The 22,219-nt window shown below is 34.1% G+C and overlaps 3 protein-coding genes across 4 annotated transcripts; 2 read left to right on the forward strand and 1 right to left on the reverse strand.

The window, feature by feature from the left end:
• The first annotated feature begins 803 nt into the window (after positions 1–803).
• On the forward strand, positions 804–5,083 carry LOC140045247 (protein-S-isoprenylcysteine O-methyltransferase-like). 2 transcript variants are annotated; one of them, XR_011844563.1, is made up of 5 exons: positions 804–1,005; positions 1,492–1,750; positions 2,103–2,320; positions 3,202–3,456; positions 3,580–5,083. XR_011844563.1 is itself a non-coding variant. In XM_072090075.1 (4 exons), the coding sequence occupies exons 1-4, from the start codon at positions 808–810 to the stop codon at positions 3,382–3,384; spliced, it is 858 nt and encodes a 285-aa protein (XP_071946176.1). In that variant the 5' UTR covers positions 804–807; the 3' UTR covers positions 3,385–5,083. The 2 variants fall into 2 exon arrangements, 1 of the variants encoding a protein (XP_071946176.1); XM_072090075.1 differs by having other exon boundaries at positions 3,202–5,083.
• Positions 5,084–5,085: 2 nt separating this feature from the next.
• On the reverse strand, positions 5,086–16,602 carry LOC140045246 (protein RCC2-like). Its single transcript, XM_072090074.1, has 9 exons — positions 16,324–16,602; positions 12,187–12,433; positions 11,970–12,101; positions 11,649–11,758; positions 10,908–11,022; positions 10,599–10,765; positions 9,942–10,122; positions 8,761–8,866; positions 5,086–8,346 (listed from the first exon to the last, which is right to left on the reverse strand). The coding sequence occupies exons 1-9, from the start codon at positions 16,474–16,476 to the stop codon at positions 8,091–8,093; spliced, it is 1,467 nt and encodes a 488-aa protein (XP_071946175.1). The 5' UTR covers positions 16,477–16,602; the 3' UTR covers positions 5,086–8,090.
• Positions 16,603–16,737: 135 nt separating this feature from the next.
• On the forward strand, positions 16,738–20,095 carry LOC140043875 (UPF0415 protein C7orf25 homolog). The gene is made up of 7 exons (XM_072088353.1): positions 16,738–17,178; positions 17,280–17,523; positions 17,788–17,925; positions 18,042–18,145; positions 18,238–18,430; positions 18,548–18,732; positions 19,458–20,095. Exons 1-7 carry the CDS (start codon positions 17,038–17,040, stop codon positions 19,680–19,682), a joined length of 1,230 nt encoding a protein of 409 aa, XP_071944454.1. The 5' UTR covers positions 16,738–17,037; the 3' UTR covers positions 19,683–20,095.
• The last annotated feature ends 2,124 nt before the right edge of the window (positions 20,096–22,219 follow it).

Genomic DNA, 22,219 nt, shown 5'->3' on the forward strand with positions numbered 1-22,219 from the left:
CGAAAGTGACAGGCTACGCACGTGTAAATTAAAAAAATATAAATGTTTTTAAACATTTCAACATTTTTAAACATGTTCAGTAATTTCGGTCAGTATAGTTCACTATGTCGGTCGGTCTGTCTGTCTGTCGGTCTGTCTGTCGGTCTATCGGTCTGTATGTCGGTCCGGTATCACTATGCATTGTAGCACGCGACTTAATGGCTGTTGGCCTTGTTTTGTTTGTTATAGCCTTTGCTGTTCTGTGTGGTGAGTGTTGTGTTGTTTTGCTGTGTTAATATAATATAACTGTTATTGTTTTGCTGGTTTGGTAGTACAGTTTGGTTACAAATGACAGTAGGTTAGAATAATCGATCTACAAAACCACGTTAGTTTTATAAACATTGAGTTTCATGATAGAATTATGATTAATATGTAAAAAGTTAACTATTATAGATTTAAGTTTACGACTTATTTACGCCATAATTATAACCAAACTACAGGCTAACGTTGTAGGCCTGCAATAAGGTATATGGCCTTACTATACAATATAGAGGTATACGACGAATATGTTACAAATGAATAAACGATATCAAAATAAAGAGTTCTTACATTTCCAGCATTTGGTGTAGTCACTTTCACGTTAAATTCTTCTGAGCCTTCCTCAGCTCTCTCATTCAGTGTATATTTGTCATGTTGCGTGTGTTGTTAGTGGGCCACGCTGTATTGGTACACAACATACCTTTACTACCACCTGTGTACTTTTTTTCTTACACATTTTATTATTTTTCAAAAATCCAGAGGGCAGTATTAGTAATGGCGGTAATTGCAATGGAAGGAAGGGTGAGCCTCCGATGGTTTTGTCAGGGGGCTGGGACATTTCTCATACCGTTTGCTGTCGATTTAGTTAAACCAACGGAAAGTAAAATAAATAATTTATACAGTGAATACAAATTAATGGGCATATTACTTTATGTTGCAGTAAATTACGTGTTGATTTTTGTAACCCTAAAACGATATGCCAGCCAGGTAAGTTCATGATGGACCATTCCACGACAACGTACGTGTCTGTCGGGCGATCAAAATATATTTAGGCCTAGGCCTATACCTTACTTCACTTTCCGAGGTCGGCCTAGGAATAAACATTTCGGATTGCATTGCATTTACTACTACTACCACTAGGCTAGCCTCTCTAATCTAACTCACTCAGACCTAGTAAGTGGGCTACTGTTACTAGCCTAAAAAGTGCAGTATTATAAAAAAGATAGTGAGATTGAGTTGACCCAATACTGGAGGAAAAATAGGCCTACTAGGTCTAGGAGGCTAGGGTCTAAATAATCCCCAGCAAAAAGAAAATCAGAAAATGTATGTGTTTACCGTTAATTAAATTAATTAAAATTTGATCAAATTAAATAAGATTTTTAACCAAATTTCCATCGTATGTAAATACAACTTAGGCCTAAACTGAAATCATTTCAAATTAATTAAATTATTGATTAATTATTTCATCTTCAGATAGCCGTAAGAGCATGTATGCTCGGGGTGGTATTTGGCTTAGGCCTAACACTAGGCATTCAACCCACCTCATGGAGGATATTTGGCTGGTACTGGTCTCTACTTAGCTTCTTCCACTTTTCAGAATATTTCTCAACATCTATTTATAACTTGGAGAGTTTAACGCTTGAGTCGTTTCTACTGAGTCAGAGCGTTGCATACTACTTAGCAGCCATGGCAAGCTGCTCAGAATTTATAATAGAAATATACTTTTTTCCTGGTAAGTTTATGGTAATCAAAGCATAAAAAAAACCAATCTCTATAGATTTTATAGTTATTTTTGTACATCATCATTTCAGCCAATGTCAGCTCACTGCAGGGCAAATGCCTCCTGAAGCTGAACCCATCCTTTTCTGTCCTGTACAATGCCATCCAGAGCAAATGCTACAATCTCAACAAATATAATAAAGAAAGGAATTCTAATTGGAGACCAATACTTTACATTATAGACAAAAAAAAACTTGGAGAAGATTGAAGCTATGTTGTGATTAAGAAAAAAGCACATGTGATTTGAACTCTGACCCTAACATTACCATCAACCTATAACTATTAAATATATTTTCTTATTTCAGGTTTAAAAAATTACTGGTATATAAGTTATTTTGGTCTACTACTAAGTATTGTTGGTGAGGTCATGCGGAAAGCAGCCATGTTGACTGCCGGTAAAAGTTTTAATCATTATATTCAATTCGAGAAGGCCAACGACCATCATCTAGTAACGCACGGGCTGTATTCCTGGTCACGGCATCCAGCATACGTTGGTTGGTTTTACTGGAGTGTAGGGACGCAGGTATAAACAATTAATTTACTTTTAAATGATTTAATTTAAATAAATTTCAGATAAATTACAAGTTTAAATGCCGAAAGAACTGCAGCACAAACCTATAAACAAAAGTCTAGTTCAAAGGTGATCATTTAGCTTAATATTGGTAAAGAGAAAAATATTTGGCACACATGGAGTGTCATACCTATACTTGAGCTACAGTAGTTGAAAAAAACATCCACACATCCTCTGGTGGCGCTATTTAAAAAGGAACAATAACTAGAGACTTCTAAGTTACCTATACGCACAGCCCATAAATAAATTTTAAAATAGTGGCACACATGGTGTGTCATACCTATACTTCAGCTAGTCCATCAAAACACCTTGTGGTGGTGGTGGCGGCTAGTGTATTTAAAGAGACTAGAGACTTCCAAGTTATCTAAGCAGCCTATAAAAACTGTCATACCCATATTTAAGCTAGTTATAAATATAAACAGAAACAATACATAGAGACATGTGGCAGGTCAGGGAAAAATTTCATTTAAAAATTTTGTTTAGCAAAATTGCTAATCAAACTGATTGTTGAGTCGAGAAACATAGTTTTGTATTGCATTTTTTGCTACACAATTTGCGAAATGTGTAGCAATAAGGTTGTTTTGTATAGCTTTTTGCTATGCTACACTGGCGAAATTATTCCCTGCAGGTCTACTAAAGCTCTGTCTACACTATCATACTTGTCATATCACACCATATTTGGGCACATCACACTTTTTTTTTGTCAAACTAGTTTGATAGTGTAGACAGAATCAGAGAATCTCGCTTTTTCCTGGTCTACTAAACAAAAAGCTGAAAGAATATATAAATAAACTTATATTAATATCCTATTTTCTCTGTATTTTTTTATTTAGATCACGCTATGTAATCCATTGTGTTCGATAGGCTTTGCGTACACATCTTGGAAGTTCTTCAAAGAACGTATAGAAGACGAAGAGATCACGTTATTAAACTTTTTCGGGGAGGAGTATCTTGAATATCAAAAAGAGGTACCAACTCGTCTCCCCTTCATATCGGGATATAAACTACAATACTAGAACATAAAAGAAGTACCAACTCGGCTACAATTCATATTCGGATATAAACTACAATACTAGAACAGGAAAGAGGTACCATCTTGGCTACAATTCATATCGGGATATAAACTACAATACTAGAACATAAAAGAAGAAGTACCAACTCCGCTACAATTCATATCGGGATATAAACTACAATACTAGAACAGGAAAGAGGTACCAACTTGGCTACAATTCATATCGGGATATAAACTACAATACTAGAACATAAAAGAAGTACCAATTCGGCTACAATACTAGAACAGAAAAGAGGTACCAATTCATATCGGGATATAAACTACAATACTAGAACATTAAAGAAGTACCAACTCGGCTACAATTCATATCGGGATTAAAACTACAATACAAGAACAGAAAAAGAAGTACCAACTCCGGCTACCCTTATAGCAGGATACAAATTGCAATACTAGAACATAAAAGAGGTACCAACTCGGCTACCCTTCATACCAGGATACAAATTGCACTACTAGAACACTTTTATATATGAACATTCGTGCAGCCATTCTACTGAACTATATTCCACTAATTTGTTTTTATACTTTATTCCAGAAATTCATTTTTGAATTTAAATTAAGATTAATTAACATTGCAAAATATTTTGTATATAGCTAAGTTTCTATTGTCAAGAACAAAAATTATGTAATATTTGTTTAGTCAGGTTATTCATAAATTCTCTGTATCTGGACATAAAATAATTGTAAGTTATTTTTTTCTGATCTTCATTTTATTTCATTTCAATAAAGAAAACTTAATGAGGAAAAAACATCAGAGAGGTATAAATAATATATGAATTATATAAAACACATATTAAAATTAATATATTGGATCATAGGATAATATAAAAATAGTCATGTCCACATTTATGCAAGACCATAGCCAGGAAGGGTTTAAACTCATTTTCCTGAAGTGCCCATTTCAAACTAGAGATTAGCAGTGAAATTACTGTATGATAAATACAGTATTATGCCTAACTAGCCTAGCTCATGAAGATTTCTGCCCCTTTTGTAGAAAAACCTGTAACAATCCTGGCTACAGACTTGATTTATGGATAACTATGGCTGAAAATAAATAGGCCTACAATACACTTTTTTTAATTTAGTAACCAATGTATATTGTGTATAGCGCCATCTAGTCATAGCGCTCTCAAGTCCTTGGGAAGTTAGCAAACATTTTTTTTTCTAGAATATTAATGTAGAATTTAGTTTGATTGATTTCAATTGAGAACTATGTTATATAGTTTTTCCGTATTTTTTTTATTTAGACTATTTTAAAAATTGAGTTGGTCATCACTCAATGACCAAGCATTCATTAAGTAACATTAATTCCAAGGGTTTCCTAATCGAATACACCAAAGCATAGATCTGATCACATGCACAGATAATGTTGATGTTATACAGGTATACATTATTCAACATTCAGTCTTTTACAAGAATTTACATTAATCGCAAAAATAGGTGGACATAACAAAAGATTTTCTTAATGATTTTCTTAATTACATATAATATATAATGAAGAAATAAAACTATGTTATGTTTTGTGAATACTGTAATTTTAAAGAAAAAGTTGTTTTTAATATTTTTTTTCTTTGATCAGATTAAGTGAAGTTTACTTTTTCGATACTTGTTGTAAGGACCAAACATAATAAAAGATAAAGAGACCATTTGAAGTACAAAAACATTCAAATTTATTGTCTTAAATAGTGAAAAGAAATATATATACTTTATACATACATCAATGTATATATTTGGTTTTTGTAACATGACCATTGATTGGCTGGTTCTACAGAGTTGGTATATTTATGACCAATCATGAGAGGTAATTCATTTAATACACAAAACCTGATTTGCAAGTGAGTTGGCATTCATTCACACTAGTTAAAAATGAATTTAAATGTAGGTTGACATGACATAAGCACCCATTTACACTGGTGAAATGGACATTGTGCTATAGCCATGTTATTACTGGCCAAAGGTCGCAAGTATTGGTCAGCTGTGAGCAGCCTGCCACACTATCCTCAATATGCTGACAAATAATACCAATTTACATGGCTGAAGCTTAACTGTAGAACAAATTCATATATTTAAATTTACAGGTGGTTGGAATGGATTGTACATACAGGTGGTTGAAGCTATAGGCACAGTCAACCATGGCACGGTCATCGTTTGGAAATCAAATGTTGCATATTGACAAGGTCAACCAAACTAACACTGGTTTTGTCTTTCAACACAACAAGGCAAATGGTCAACTGTCCCGATAGAAAATAAAAGTATTTTTTACAGTTAACAAAAACATGGAATCATGTTCAATGCATTTACAAGAATCTACAGAAATTACAAAATGTATGGTAATGTGTTTCATGAAAGTAACAAACTGGCCAGCAGACAAAATTAAACTTATTAAATAAACAACATTTTTAATTACCAATTTATGTACAGCACAAAGTGTGAGAAATTGCTTCAAATGATTTATCACACATTCGGAAAAAAGTAATCAACCATTTAGTTCAAGGAAACGACGTAAAAAGCACCAAACACGGAGAAATTGTTATACAGTAAAACCTTTAGGACCCAATAGAGTGTGCCCTCTATAGAGTGTCTCCTCAATAGAGTTCCCCTTAATAGAGTGTGCCCCTTTAATAGAGTGAGTGTGCCCTTAATAGAGTGAGTGTGCCCAGCCTTAATAGAGTGAGTGTGCCCAGCCTTAATAGAGTGAGTGTGCCCTTAATAGAGTTCCCCTTAGTGTCCCTTAATAGTCCCCAAAGAAAGTGTTCTACTGCAAATTATTGCAAATATATACTGTACAACAAAAAACAATGTTCAGTATATATTCAATAAGTTCCCTTTGCTGATCACAATTTTAAACCAGTTTACACTAGACGTAGACCAGCCTAGCATAAACATTATTGACAAATGTAACTTCATTAAATATAATTTAAATTGTTAAATGTTATATTTTAATTAGCACACTGTTAACTGTTGCCATGGTTTCCGTTTCTCAATCCTCGTTTCAAAAAATATTAATGTGATTTTTACATGCATGTAGAATAGTATTAACAACTAATAATATTAAATTAATTTCAACCTAATTTCAGTGTGTAAAATGGTTTTTCTAAGTATTCCATTATCTATTCTGTAGAATATTTAATATTGGGTTAGTTTCTAATAACTTATAATATATATTATATTCTATTAATTTAACTGTGCATTTATACATTAGTTGACAAAATTAGGGAAATATTCGTATCAAAAAAATATGGGCACATCACATTTTTTTGTCACATAAAGTTTGATAGTGTTGACAGAGCTTAAACTGTTTTGAATTTTCTGAAGGTTTTGAAGACCTAAAACTTTTTTGTACGTAAAGTGCATACTGAAATACCCTTAGCCTATGTCTATGTCTGGTGAATATGGCTGCTGCCAACTCTAAAAAAAAAAAAAAAAGAGGCATTTTTGGACCAGTATATTTTTGTTGTTGTAGAAGATGTGACTGGCAAATATTTGTTTACGAACATTCAAAAAATGAAAACAAGCAATGCCATTTCACAGAAACTGTAAAAACTTTTATGAAAAACTAATCAAATATTTACAGTAGATTCTTGGCCTGTTGCTCGTTCGTTAAGCACTTGCTTAGCGACCTGGAATGAATGCTAGACAAAGTAATTACAGAAAAGTTACGTATGTACATATTATACTTTATAACAACTCACTCTCTTTACTTGCAATTGCTTTAAAAAACATGGGAAATTTGCAAGACGGGCAACAAAAATGTTTATTTTGGCCTATATTTAGAGTTAATTATACATTAGCGGCAAGAATTGTCGTAACTATTTATAAATTTAAAGTAAAAAAAAATTTATTTTTTAGTAAATCTGTCGATATAATTTCTGTTACAGATACAAAAAAACAGATTGCTTTATAGTGAATAAATTTACAACTCGCATTCATATAATATGATGAGTTGTTTATTTTAGTAAAGTTGTTGAATTTATTATTAAATGAAATAAAAGGGGACTTGCAAAAAAATATGTTGCACTTGTTGCACTTGTTGCACTATGTTGTTTGACTCAATACTTGAGTAAAGCTGCAGTTTTCAAATCTTTGTACACCACGAGAACCATAAACAATTATTCTCGCACCCTTGTGAGATTGTCTTGCATACGCGAGAGTTACCTCATACACCGAGATTGTCTCGCACAGAAAGATTTGTCTAGTGAGGTATATAATATAACCCATGGCAAATATTGTACACCACGAGAACCATACAAAATTATTCTCGCATCCTTGTGAGATTGTCTTGCGTACGCGAGAATTACCTTATATACTGAGATTGTCTCGCACAAAAAGATTTGTCTTGCGAGTTATTTAATATAACCATTGACTTCTCACAATCAGTAAACATGATCGTGATGTTTGTTTCACATTTTCCATGTTTGATAATTAGAGATCAGTGAGATAGTCTCACAATGATTTTGTCTGACATGGCCTGTGAGATTTTCTCACAATATCAGTGCAAAATACTCACATACTCAGTTGAATTTGTCTCACATAATCAATGAAACACCCGATGTTTTAAGAAGTTGCAGAGATAACACTCCCATTTACAATTGTGTTACAATACACAAATTGTATTTGTGAGAACACCGACCATATCTGCGAGAACACCGTCCTCTATTGTGTTGGAGAGAACACTGGTAGCTTCTGTACCTTTTCTTTGTCCTCTTCTTTCTCATCGTCTCTAGCAATCATCACAGTGTGACCGAACCCACAAGCCACGCTGTGTATGAAGATCCCCTCCACGGTCTTGACCTCCTTTGCGCAGGTGGAAGAGCGTGGTCCGTTCTCGCCGTAGCCCAATTCTCCGTATGTTGGTGATGGGCCCCAACTAATTAGGCTCTCATCTGCCGCTATTACGATAGAGCGATTGCTAAGGGAAGAAAAAATAGAAAAGTTAAAATTTATATGTATACAATTTTGCTTAATCATAAATTATTCTATATATAAATATTATTTAATATTATATTTAATAGTTTTTATACAATAGTCAGAATCGGCGATTCAAATCCGACCTAGTCATGTGACTGGATAGTGGGTATCTAATCACAATCTAGTGTGCTACGTTGTGGGGTTAGATTTTCTTTTATTATCCAAAACACATCGACTACCCTCCAGGACAATCAACATACATGTGCAGTTCAAAACAGCGACTATGACCGCTGCTTGCCGGGTGTTCGTTTAAATTTTATACCAAATATTACGCATCAACGATTGAATCTATTTTACAGCACTAACGGCATGATAGTAAAGCTAGGCTAGATTATACTCTGGCCACAAGACAAACCTGCATCCTATGCTCCTTATGTTCCAACCAATAAGATCTTGTACAGGCTTAGGGTACATGGTTGCTTCACCTGTTGTCTTGGCTTGACCCCAAAAGAACAGCATACCTTAGAGGAAAATAAAATGTACACTTTGAACAAATCAGCTGTCAATATCCCAAGTTTACTTGAGAATAAAGCGTGGTTCCCACTAGTGACGCAACACAACGACGTAACTCAAAGCAAGTGAATTGACCAATCACAAGCAATGGCTTATTCGCTTATGATTGCTAACTGTCTATAACTTCGCTTGTCATTGGTTAAAACGCTTGCATTGCGTTTACGTCCTTGCGTTATGTTCTAGTGGGAACCAAGCTTAAAATTCATTAAGATCAATGCATTGTATATTTACAGCACCAATCTGCATCGAAAATAGTCCTACACTAACTGTTCTGATAAGCATAACTTAGATGAAAATAAAATGTACACTTTAAACAAATCAGCTGTCAATATCCCAAGTTTACTTGAGAATAAAGCGTGGTTCCCACTAGTGACGCAACACAACAACGTAACTTAGATGAAAATAAAATGTACACATTGACTGCCAATATCCAGAATAAATGATCAAAATCAGTGCATTGTACATTACACTGTACATTACACTGTACATTACACTGTAGCTTGTAAATAAGTCTACACTGCATTGGTGCTAATACACTGCAAACCCATTCTCTACAATCAATTTCCAGACTAAAGTAAATTCTGGGTTATGAGGCATAACTGATTGTGGGTCACAAGTGGCAAATTAGCCTATGTTATATATACCCACACCCAATAAGTTTCAAGGCACTATGGTGCAAGATCAGACATAAAATTTATGATCAAACTTCAACAAATAAAAACGTTGTTTGGTCACTATACCTTGCTGTCTATGTTAGGTAGGCCTAGCATAGAGTTAAAAATGCTAATTCAAAGTTAATATTTCTTCTCGAATGTATATCACTTGTTAGTATTTTGTATCAATAAAAAAATATGAAAATACATTCAACTTTCCCAATACCGTCGGACACCTTTGGGCCAAATATGTCTGGTTTTCTGGGAAAGTCTGGTTTTTGGAATGTGTTTTTAATGATAAAAATAATATATTGGTATTGGGAGAGTTTCTGGTATTGGGAACTGTATACAATGTTAGTACGATACTTACCCGTCTCTGTTATAGCCATTGAGTATGCTGACCCACTATGGATGCTTTTTACACCTCTATTTGGCATATCAAAAGGCTTTAATAAACGAGGTACTGGTTCATTCTTTGGTCCTTGATGGCCCAGGCGGCCATAGCCACCAAAACCCCATGTGAACACACGCTTCTGGATGTCTAGAGCAACCTACCAATTGCAAACAGTGTAAATAAATATCCTATCAAAAAATATGATTTCTAAAAGATTGAAAAGACAGTTCTTCATGAAGAATCTGTATAAGGTATCCTCTTTAAAGATGGTGAATAAATATAATAAATGTTTAAATAAAATATAAATCATGCTATTATTAAGAGGACACATTCAGGACCAAAGAAAGTGTCTCCTTAATACTAATAGGGGTGTCCCTTATTAGTGGTTGGCCATAGTGAATGCCCCTCATAAGTTTCATTGGATCTGGATCTGGATGAATACTGGCGAAGGACCACATGGGTATATGCGCCAGGGGGTGCGTCTCTCGGTGTGCAAACATCATACTTAACTGAATTTGGAAAGTGTCCTCTTAATAGGAGCATCCCCAGAATAAGGGAGTCCTAAAGGAGGAGTTTTTGTATACACACAATACTCTTAAAATTACTAATAAGTGGAGACAAATATTCACTCACAGTATGGTTAACACCACATACAACATCCTTTATCAAAACCCCAGTCAGCGACTTCACTTGACCTTCACGAGTTCGTTCTATATACACCTGGATTCGTTTTGGAACTAGTTGGCAGTCAAAGGTCACTTTCTTGGACGTTACAAAGTATTGGCCATCATTATTGTGACCTGTAAAAATATAAAGAAAACAAGTTAAAGAAAAAAAGAGCACATCTCTGTATGGTTACAAACCAATCATCATTGTGATGGCTTCCAATATTTCAATTCTGAATTTGGGGTTGTGACACATACTATCACAACGTTACTTTACCTAATTGACTGTATTCTGGATGGCCGAACGAGTAGAGGCGACCTTTGAGGTCAAGAACCATACTGAAGTCACCGCCACATGCTACCTTTGTAATTGGCTGACCATCGTATAGAATCTGAAAACAACAACCAATGACAAACATGTTAAAATAAGCATGACTTCCAATACTCAATTGTAAATGTCTACGTAGGCCTGCCTTAAATTTACTATAAGACTTCAAAACATCCAATTGTAAATGCATACATAGACCTGACTAAATCCTTAGAAAACTCAAAACATTGAATTGAAATATTTTATTTATACTGGGCGACCTCTTCAGACTGATCTCCCAGAGGACCCAGTGGCTGTGACACCCTACTTGTCTTGAAAGATGTACTAGGTTCTTTAAAGTGCACATAAGCTAAATGTGTACACTGGATCTACGGTTTATAGTCCTTATCCGAGAAGATTCGTTCTACCACCAGAACCATGAGTGAGCCTCGATGTTATGGCTACGTAATTACTGTTCCACTGTATTAACCGCTCGGCTCGGTCTCCCAATACTCAATTGTAAATGTGTAGATCTGACTAATTTTCTATAAGATTTCAAAACATTTTCCAATACTCAATTAAATTTGCCTATGTAGACCATGTAGTTATAATTTAGATCTAACATCAAAACATTTCCAAATACTAAATTGTAAATTCATACACAGATCTGACAAAAAGAAGTTGAAACAAGACAATGCAGTTTTGACAAACCTTCTGCGGTACACCAATGGACGTCTTGTCCTCTTTGTTTCCTTCACATTGGAATCCAAGACCAAGTTGGCCAAACTTATTCTCACCAAATGCAAATACTTCTCCTTCATCTGTTGGTTATAATAGATCATTAAAAAAAATATAGTAATAATCATTTTAAAATACGATACGACGATAGGTTTGAGGATGCAGTAGCATTCAAAACAACCATATTAACTTCATTTGCAGAAACTATTTTTAACTTTGTCGGTAGCCATCCTAGCTTCTGATAGAGGCCTACATCCATGGGACATCTGTAAGCAAAGCACCTGATGTACTCACTTGTCAAACATAGAGTGTGATTACGTCCACACGCAGCTTCCACAATTGTGTAATCTTTTAGCGTTTCAATGACTGTGGGATTGTCTCTTCGTACCGCATCACCGTGTCCTAGTTGCTCCTTATCATTCCGACCTAAAACCACAAAAGAATTTTTATTGCAGAACATAAAAATAAAAATATGTAATCAAGTATAAATGCACAAAGAAATGCGACTTACCCCAACTCATAGCTAAGCCTTCTTCTGTGACCAGCAGAGTGTGACAAGCTACAGGGCCAGAAAACACTGCCTTAACGCGAATCCCTGAGAGTGCAGACAAGCGGTGAGGTGACCAAAGGTTGCGGCCACCGACTGGTGAGCTACCGGGCATTCTGGCATGCTTTGGTACCTGGCTACGCCCCGTCAAATCCCAATTGGTTCCACCACAAAAAAGTAGTTCTCCTGTAACTGTGGACCCCTTTAATCGCTGAAAATATAACAAAATAAATGTATTATTAAAACTACTTAATTGAAATCTTATAACAACAACATTCATTTATTTATGAATCTAAGTCTATAGACATAAAATGTTAACTTAACAAATTGGGTCAAGCAATTTCAAGGGAGAAGTTTTAACACTATAAACAGCCTCTATTCAGAGGACACCTCTTATTATGGAACACTATGGTGTCCCCAAACAAGAATTGGTCTACTGCAACTTTCGTCATCATATTTTAGAGCTTTTATCCATTTTAGTAGAATGGAATATGTTAGTTTAGGCTGAGAGCAAACAGATCAAGTATTTTGTTTACATGCTTTGATTCATAGCAAACTTCTTTCACACAAATCTGAAAATGTTATTTTGATGACAAAAATTATTGTGTTGAAAAGACAATTACATTATTTATAACATTTAATCATTATTAAATTAAGACACAAAACACATTTAATAATTATATACTAAAATTAGGGTGTTGAAAAGACAATTATATGATTTATAATCGTTATTATTATTATTATTATTAAATTAACAGGCACAGAACACATTTTAAATTATAATTAATTAAGAAACAATAATTTAATTTACAGTAATAATGCATGTTTTAAAAGATGTACACATGAAATTATTTTGATATTAATTCTCATTTTAACATTTCACTCGCTCTTACAGTGTTACCAAGTCATTATTTGTTAAACAGTTAAATTTAAGAATAATTTTTTTACTATTTAAAATAAATGCTTGTCTGGTTATATCTACGGCCATGTTATTATCATAATGGCTTTGTTAAGTACATTTTCCATTAACTAGTCTTACTAGACCATGATCAGATGTACAGGGTTCGCTCGCATGTCAATGCCCTACCAAGGTCACGTCTGTTAAAATTCATTAATCATTACCCATAAAACATTTGTCTTATGAATAATTCGCAAGAAAATCTTTTTACTTCACACTCTACATGTTCATATTGAACAAATTTGTTTACATTGATTGAAGATTTTTAATTTTCAAATAAGTTTAACCCGAACATCACGGTGACGAGTTTATGTCTAGAATTTAAACTTGAAACGTGGTAAACAGAGGGTCTGCTAACAAGTTACGGTAGACCAGGATTTTTGTTACGATTTAAGAAGATTAAAGGATATCTAACGAATTACAGTAGAGAGAAAAACTTTATGCTTCTGTACCTCGCGTTAATGTAGTGCTTTAGTTAAAATCATGTCGCTATTTTCATTAATATTACCGTAAACAAATTACAATAATTCTTTTTGTTCATAGAAGTATAACTTATTGTAATGCAAGAAATATATAACATTTATGATATTTTGAGAAATGAAATCTTCTGGTCATGTACATTTTTGTCCATTTCTCATGGAAATGCCCTGAAGACAATTTTGGTGTGTACGAAGGGAGCCTCTAGCTTACTAGCAAAGACTAACAGAGCCATGTTAAAGTCTCTGTGGTCTCTGCCCTAAAAACCCTGTTGATATTATTAGCATAGAAGGAAAAAGTTAAATTTCACTCTTCTCTGATAATATACAGATTACATTAAAATATTTGATCATAATGGCTTGTCTCACTTTTTTCTCACAGATACACAGGACTTATAATAAATAGCAATGCATTCCCACAATGGGCAAGACTTATAAATCAAATTCAATAGTACTGTACAAATGGTATATAGACCAAGACACAGTGGTAGGGTCCAGATGGCAATTATGTTTGGATATGAACAATGGAGTCATATTACTGAATAGTGACGAAGGGCAATGATGAATGCAACTGTTCCTATATTCCACACAAAAACAGAACACCAACAAAAAGAAAAATAAACTCTGTATTGTCTGAAAAATTAATATCCTATAGAATTGAGGATAATGGAACATTGTACCAAATGAAACAGTATTTTTGTGTGTAGATTTACAGTACAATATTGTTGGTAAAATATTTTAATTTATTCTGTTAATGTCATAAAATACACCAAAATAATCCAAGGGTTAAATTTAAAGAACATAAAAAGTCTTTAAAGTAACATTTATTAATGAACTACATAGGCAGATAAATTATTTAAGTGAAACTTAAAAATGTAAAAAAAAATAACTGAATAAAGTTCAGATCTGAAAATGGTGGAAGGAGGCTGCTGGCCAATTGAGTTTTCTACAACATGGAGGTAAATTCTACAGTATGGGCATAATGCAGGGACCTGGGTAATAAACATATTTATAATTCAGCTGAGTTCCAGCACATCAATAGATATACTATTATATATAGTAAAACACTGTAGGGCAGGTGGCTAAAGGTTATAGGTTAAAAAAAATAACAGTACTTTAAGGTACTGTAGGTAGGAGCTAGTTGAAATTAGGCTGAATGGAAGACATTAAACTTAAGTGGTTGAAAGTTTAAAAGTGGGTATCCTTGCTAACATCTACATAGACCTAGCACAATTAAATCTTGGTGTCGAATACATATTCTCCTTAAATCACAAATTGTCTACAATTATTTTATACAGCATAGGAGTTCCTTAGTGAAGCTGGATTCTGTAGTTATATTGATTTTGTCATTAATATACCCAGAGTCTTACCTTTGTCAAGATCAATACCATTTCCTTAATTAAATGCACCAATATTTTTATTGAGCACACTATAGTATATAGAATATGCTCAAGAAAGTATCAATGTAGACTTACAGACTTATGTGTTTTAAGGTCTGTCTACACTATCAATCTAGTTTGACAAAATGTGCCCAAATGTTGTAGTGATATACACAAACACACATGAAGTTTGTAGACAGAGCCTTATTTATACTGCACCTAGAAGTTAATAGAAGGGTATAGTGTTGATCATAGCAAATATGCTTAGCATCATCAGCCTTCAATTCAATAATATGGATGCATCGCTTTGGGGGAGGGGGTCTGGGTAGGGGATGGGTGGATAGTGTACATTGGATGCAAGTTGGCTAAGGTTAGCATCTAGTTAGCAAATATGTACACAGCATGTGTTAAATTATTCCATGTGGCAATGTGAGATACATTACTGTACTGACTGTGGTCTTTGGGTGTGGGTAAAAGAATGATGATATTATATTCGCCGCGTATTATATTATTATTCACATAATTATGGACCTTATATGTCAGTCATCATAGCTGAAATCAAACCTTGTGTTAAAAATGTATTATCTAGTTGATGACAGTAGGCCTAGTACTGTTCATGTTATTATTTGCACTTCCTGGTTAAACCAATAAAATTGAGAACTAATTTCAGTGGTGGGTACTTAACTCTATATTAAAATATCATTAAACTTTTTTTTTTATTCAACTTAAGTGGATAGGCCTACTACTAGTACTAGTAGGCCTATGATTATGATAGGTAGATACTTTGTTTTATCAATAATTTTAGTAGATATTCACTAATTTAATCATATACACAGAGAGAGACTAGGCCTAGTGACAGTGTAGGCATGCCTAGCATTATTTGATTAATTAACTTAATCATAGGCATAAACTTCAACAATACTACACTGGACCAGCACAAATAAAACATGGTGTCATTTAATATTATTGAGAATACAGCTGTACGAATAAAACCGTTCAGCCGGCCAATGAATGATACGCGGCGGCGAGTACATAGCTAGGTAAACGAAAAGTAAATCACTTTGTGTTTATGTCATTATTATAGTTCACGACAACACCATAAAATAAGTTTAAATTTGGAGGGATTTTTAAATTTCTTGAAGAAATAAGTATTATACCTGCTTATCCAAGTAATATTTGGATAAATAGTCGCTAGGTATGGGTGCATAAGGGGGTTTTAGACTTGGTGCAAAAATAATCTCACACAGCATCCGGCCGATAATTGGTGACCCGATCAATGTGAACTCACGATTTTTTCCACTTCTTCCCCAGGGGTAAGATATGTCTCCATTTTGACTTTCTTCCCATCTGAGACGCCATCCTCATTTTTCTTGTTGGGTTTTCTTCTTCTCTTTTTAGCTTCTGCCGTTTTCGGTACATCGTTGTTTGCTGCTTTAGGCATTCTGATGGTGGTTTTATTGGCACGAAATATTTTACTTTTCGTACCCTGCAACGTTACCGTATTGTAAAGATAGGCCTATAATGCACAAAGAACACGCTCCTGAAACAAAACATAAACGCGGGAAATGAGCCCTCTTTAGTTTTGTTAGAATCGTTTCATAACTGTTAGATTGTTAGAGTTCATTTTCATTTCGATTTGATTGGATTTCTAAGAATCACGTGAGGAATTAAAGTACAAGTCAAAAAGAGGGCAGCAAATGAATTTTCCAGGATAAACAAAACTGTCTTATTCAGTGCCATTTCATGATGCAATAGTATGTAATAGGCCTATAGAATATTAACTAAATTGTTATATTTGTTATAAGTTCTTGCCTGTAAATTGTAAGTTTGTTCACCTGCAGTAATAGGGGGTTGTATTCAATCCATCAGGATGTGTACGTATATATGCTGCCTCTAGTCTTGGACGTCCTTCCAGTAGTAGTAATAACTAGCCTACTAGAAAATAGTAGCACCAGTCTACTAGTACTCTAAAAGTTTATTGTCACAAAATTTTTAAGAAATTATGGAATCAATTCAACCACTTATTGATAAAGCTCATGAGCTGATACAACGAGCGGAGCAACTTCAATTGAAGGAACCCTCTGTACGAAGTGTTCCTAAACTGAGTAAAAGAATTAAAGCAGAACTCAACTTCCTACACACTGTAAGTCACATGGAATGGAGAAGAAGAGCTCTATAAGTTCTATTGATAGGCCTAAAAACTAAAGTTGTGGCACACCTTCTAAATTGTTTAATTTCTTTCAGCTCCAAAGTGGAGATGTCGAGTTGAAAGAGAACCAGTTGCAAAGTACCAACCTCACCCATTTGGAGGCAGTGCTCTCTGCTGCTGAAAGTTTTCCAGGTGTCAGTGACATCTTCTCTGCTAAGCATGCCACAGATGAGAAGGGGAATCAGAAGACACTGGTCATTGATGTCATTGCCAATCATGGTGCCATCTGGGTAAAGGTAACTGCCAGAAGAGGACATGCACTGTACAGAGTCTGGCAAGGTGCGATTATTTTTATATATTTGAACAAACCATAGTACCATGAAACGGTGTTGGAAAAGAAGCATGCATTGCGCATGCATGTTTTAAATCTAGAGTACTACCTAGTATACAGTAATCAATAAGGTTATTTTGAAATAGTAATAAGCTTAAATCTAAATAATAACGAAAAAAATAAGTGTGCATACAAGATTATAAAAACAGTTTACATTCTCGAATACATAATGAGCTAATTAAAATAAAGTATGAATAATTAATGTTTTGCAGGTGAGGGTGATTATGGCGATAAAGATATAGTTGAACAGGCGCTAGAATACAACAACTTTGCTTCCTCTAATCCAGTCAAGTTCATCGTCCCAAAAGTACATGTTATGTTTCTCAAGGGTTTACCTTCTGAGGTCAAAGGTTAGCATAAATAAGGTTGAATTCACAATGAACTTATTAATAATTTCAATTTTATGAATGGAAAATGTGTATGGTGAAAAATGTTAAATTTAAAATCATATTCTCTGTAAAAATAGGTGAACTGGAATCAGTTGGCATAGCAACACACGGCCATGTCTTAAGCAATTCAGATGATCATAGAATTGATGTTCCCTGTTTTGATTGGTCAGTTTTAGAAGAGGTTAGTTACTGAGGTTAGTTACCAAACTGAGTATTGGAACATAACCTATAAGGAATTTAGTCGGTGTAAAATCATTTATATTTACTTCTCAGCTAAAGGTCATACATGCTGGTGACCCACGGCGAAATCGGGTGAATTTGGACGTATCAACCATGATAGCAATGACCAGCAACCTTACCCATAATGGATGTTGGTTTGATTACCCAGAATGCCTTTTGATAAATGATCAGGCAATAGAGGAAAGGTGTCACCCTCAACTGACCGCACTTTATAACATTCTAAAAGGTATTGGTAAACACTGGCATAGTTACTTGGTGGGGGTCTTCTAATTCCACTCAATTTGTAAAGCATTGTCAATTGATGATCAATTATTGTTTGTGATGTCATTTCCTCTTTCTTCAGGTAAACAACTATTTGCCTGTTCAACAGCCATTACAATCTACAAAGGCATTGTCAGCAATGTTGCAGGTCCAATGGAACAAGCCAGAGCCAAGACACTGCTAACAAAAGTCACAATTGTTGATGACTGTGTATCAAAAAGAACACAGGAGTTGGGATGGAGTAATAAGATCAAGGAAAGGCCAAAGGTTAATAATAAATTACATTTTGCCTTGACGGTTATTCATGACATTATTGCATTGCTTTGTGGGATACTCTACTTTATCCATGATATAATATTGCATTGTGGGATACTCTACTTTATCCATGATATAATATTGCATTGTGAGATACTCTACTTTATCCATGATATAATATTGCATTGTGGGATACTCTACTTTATCCATGATATAATATTGCATTGTGGGATACTCTACTTTATCCATGATATAATATTGCATTGTGAGATACTCTACTTTATCCATGATATAATATTGCATTGTGGGATACTCTACTTTATCCATGATATAATATTGCTTTGTGGGATACTCTACTTTATCCATGATATAATATTGCATTGTGGGATACTCTACTTTATCCATGATATAATATTGCATTGTGGGATACTCTACTTTATCCATGATATAATATTGCATTGTGGGATACTCTACTTTATCCATGATATAATATTGCATTGTGGGATACTCTACTTTATCCATGATATAATATTGCTTTGTGGGATACTCTATTTTATCCATGATATAATATTGCATTGTGAGATACTCTATTATTTTATCCATGACATATTGCATTGTGGGATACTCTACTTTATCCATAACATATTGCATTGTGGAAACTCTTTGTATCAATCACATTGCATTGTGGGATATTCTACTGCATCCATGACATAATTCTATTTTTGATAACATTTTAGATCATTTTCGGTACTGGAGATGCTTTGGAGATGGTCACGGTTTCTGCAAACGGATCGTTCATTCGTTCAGCTAGTAAGCATAACATAACGTATGCAGTTGATCTCCACCAATCACGTACGTTTACTGAGAGGAAAGAAGCACAAGCTGTAACAATAAAGAAAGATGATTCATTTAAAAGGATTAACTTAGAACAGATATTAAAAGATTTACTTAATCCAAGCTGAGCTAAAAATCTAAAACCAGAGAGACATTTATTAAAGAAACGTTTATTTAAATGAGATAGTGTACAAGATTTACACAGGTCACTCAATGACCTTTTACCGAAAGAAATCTCAGGTATTCAAAAATTTCATTTTATTTTCTATATACTTTTAATTTAATATATATATTTCATTTTTTAATCTACATAAATATTAAAACATCTGGAAAGTCATTTGAACGTAGGTTATCAGTTGCAACAGAAATGGCAATACTATGATATGTAAAATATTAAGTCTAGCGCCCTCTATTGAAGAATATTTTGAGAAAAAGATCTTTAGAAAGATTAAGAAAAAAGGAAATATTATTTTATAAATAAAAAGAGAAGTATTAATTTGAAAAAAAATGAGTGATCATGTATTTTCTTTTAAAAGTTACTTTCCAAATTGGTATCTGCTTTAAACCTCATCATACACCCTTAATTTGCATAGACATTAGAGGTGGCAGAATACAACCCTCCATCAGCAGATTCATTTTAAATAGTTTGCTGTATAATAGAAATAAAAAATTTCACTTTGCACTACACTTTCTCGAATCTTTTAAGAAATGTGTGGTCAAAGAAAATCATGTTTGAAATTCTTGTTTGACCGTTTATCTCCATATTGGCATTAAAGGAAAAGGTGAGTCCCATTATTCTTTCTGAAAATAAGAAATGAGATATTACTGTAGGCAGTTCTTTGATACTAAAGCCTCAGAATTATGTTGTAGGGTGGTCATGCCGCCTTATCCTCCCCAATATTTTTCAACCATTTACTTAGTCATTTAGTTGTTCTTACTAATAATTGAACCTGGGCCTTTCTGTCAGTGGCTTAATGCAGGGGGAAAAGGGCCCTCCAACGTTGGGTAGTTGCATTTCGGCTACTCATGCTCTGAGACCCCTTGAGCCTTTGGGCACCTGGGGGTTTAGCCAGTGAGCGCTTCTCATAGCTGCTTTCTGTATGATAATGGTGTCAGAATAACTACTCTACTATTATTTAACTGAAGTTATAAGTTGAACTCTTTGTAAACTGCGTGCTAGGTAAAGTGTGGTAAAGTTGTCGCTTAATAATAGCAAATGTCTCATACTTCTAAGAAAAGCCTTGGAACTTCAACCTACGCTTATCAATCCAGCGACGGCAATACTAGCCAATTAAAATGATTTTCTGTACAAATAACATAAAACTATTACATCAAAGCTTTGAAATTGATCACTGTGGATACAATTTCCCAGAGGTGCCAACTTAAAGTTGCAATAAAAATGAGAATTCTAAATCGTAGCTTAAGATGAACAGATAAATTGCATTCTACGGCTTAGTCATCATGCCGACTTGGATCAGATACATCGGAGACACAAGAATATATATATATCACTTATATTGCATTCTACGGCTTAGTTATCATGCCGACTTGAATCAGATACATCGGAGACACATAGATATACATATATATCACTTATATTGCATTCTATGGCTTAGTCATCAAGACGACTTGAATCAGATACATCGGAGACACAAGAATATATATATATCACTTATATTGCATTCTATGGCTTAGTCATTATGTCGGCTTAGATTGGATACATCTGAGACACAAGAATATATAAAAATATATTCATTAGAGTCATATTCACTTACTACTATCAGGCATGTGTCAATTTCTGTTGTTTTTTTTTAAACGTATTAATATTCTGGTAGGTATTCCCAATTTTCCACAACCTATCATTATTGAGTATTAAACAAAACCGATCAAAGCTGTACATTTGTTCTCCTCCGAAATTGATAGTATAGACATAGGTTAAATAAAAAAAAACATCTGTATTATGACAATCATGTGAGGAACATTCATGAATTTAAGTATCAAATTTATGATCATGAGGTCATAAATTTATAAAATGCGTGTAGGCCCAATACATGAAGACAATTAATAACAGGCAGTGGCGTAACGACTATGAGCGCTAACTGGCTAAACGCTGGAGGGCCCCTTAGGAGTGCTAAAACAGTGGCCTATGCATTACGCCACTGTTAATAGGGCTGCTTCCTTAATAGAGGTAGGGATTGGCCATATTATTAAGACATTTTTTATTTTATGGACAAGTTTCCCCTTAATAGGGGTGTCTCAAAGGAAGGGGGTCCTCAAAGGACTTCTCTCAAAATTAAAAAAAAATACACCTTTTCGGTCATGTTTTCATCTGCAGAAACAGATTTTATTTTTTTCTGTTATTCATATTTTAGATTATGAAGTTTATTATTATTTTCTTCAATGCATTTCCTTTCTTTTTTATTTGTGTTTTTTTTTGTCGCGGCTCACCCAACTCAAAATGTTTCCCAACATCTTTCAGGGCTTTTGCCTTCATTTTCTGAAACATTTTTTTAATTTATAATACTGTACCATATTGTTTCTTTGTTGTTACTCTATGTATTCAGATTTTGTAAATAAATGTTTATTGAATTGAATTGAGATCTTCTTTACATTAGATACCTTAATAGAGGTTCGTAAAAAGAAAGACCAGAGTTATAATGGAGCA

This window comes from Antedon mediterranea, chromosome 3, assembly GCF_964355755.1.
Source record: "Antedon mediterranea chromosome 3, ecAntMedi1.1, whole genome shotgun sequence".
NCBI classification, from domain to species: domain Eukaryota; kingdom Metazoa; phylum Echinodermata; class Crinoidea; order Comatulida; family Antedonidae; genus Antedon; species Antedon mediterranea.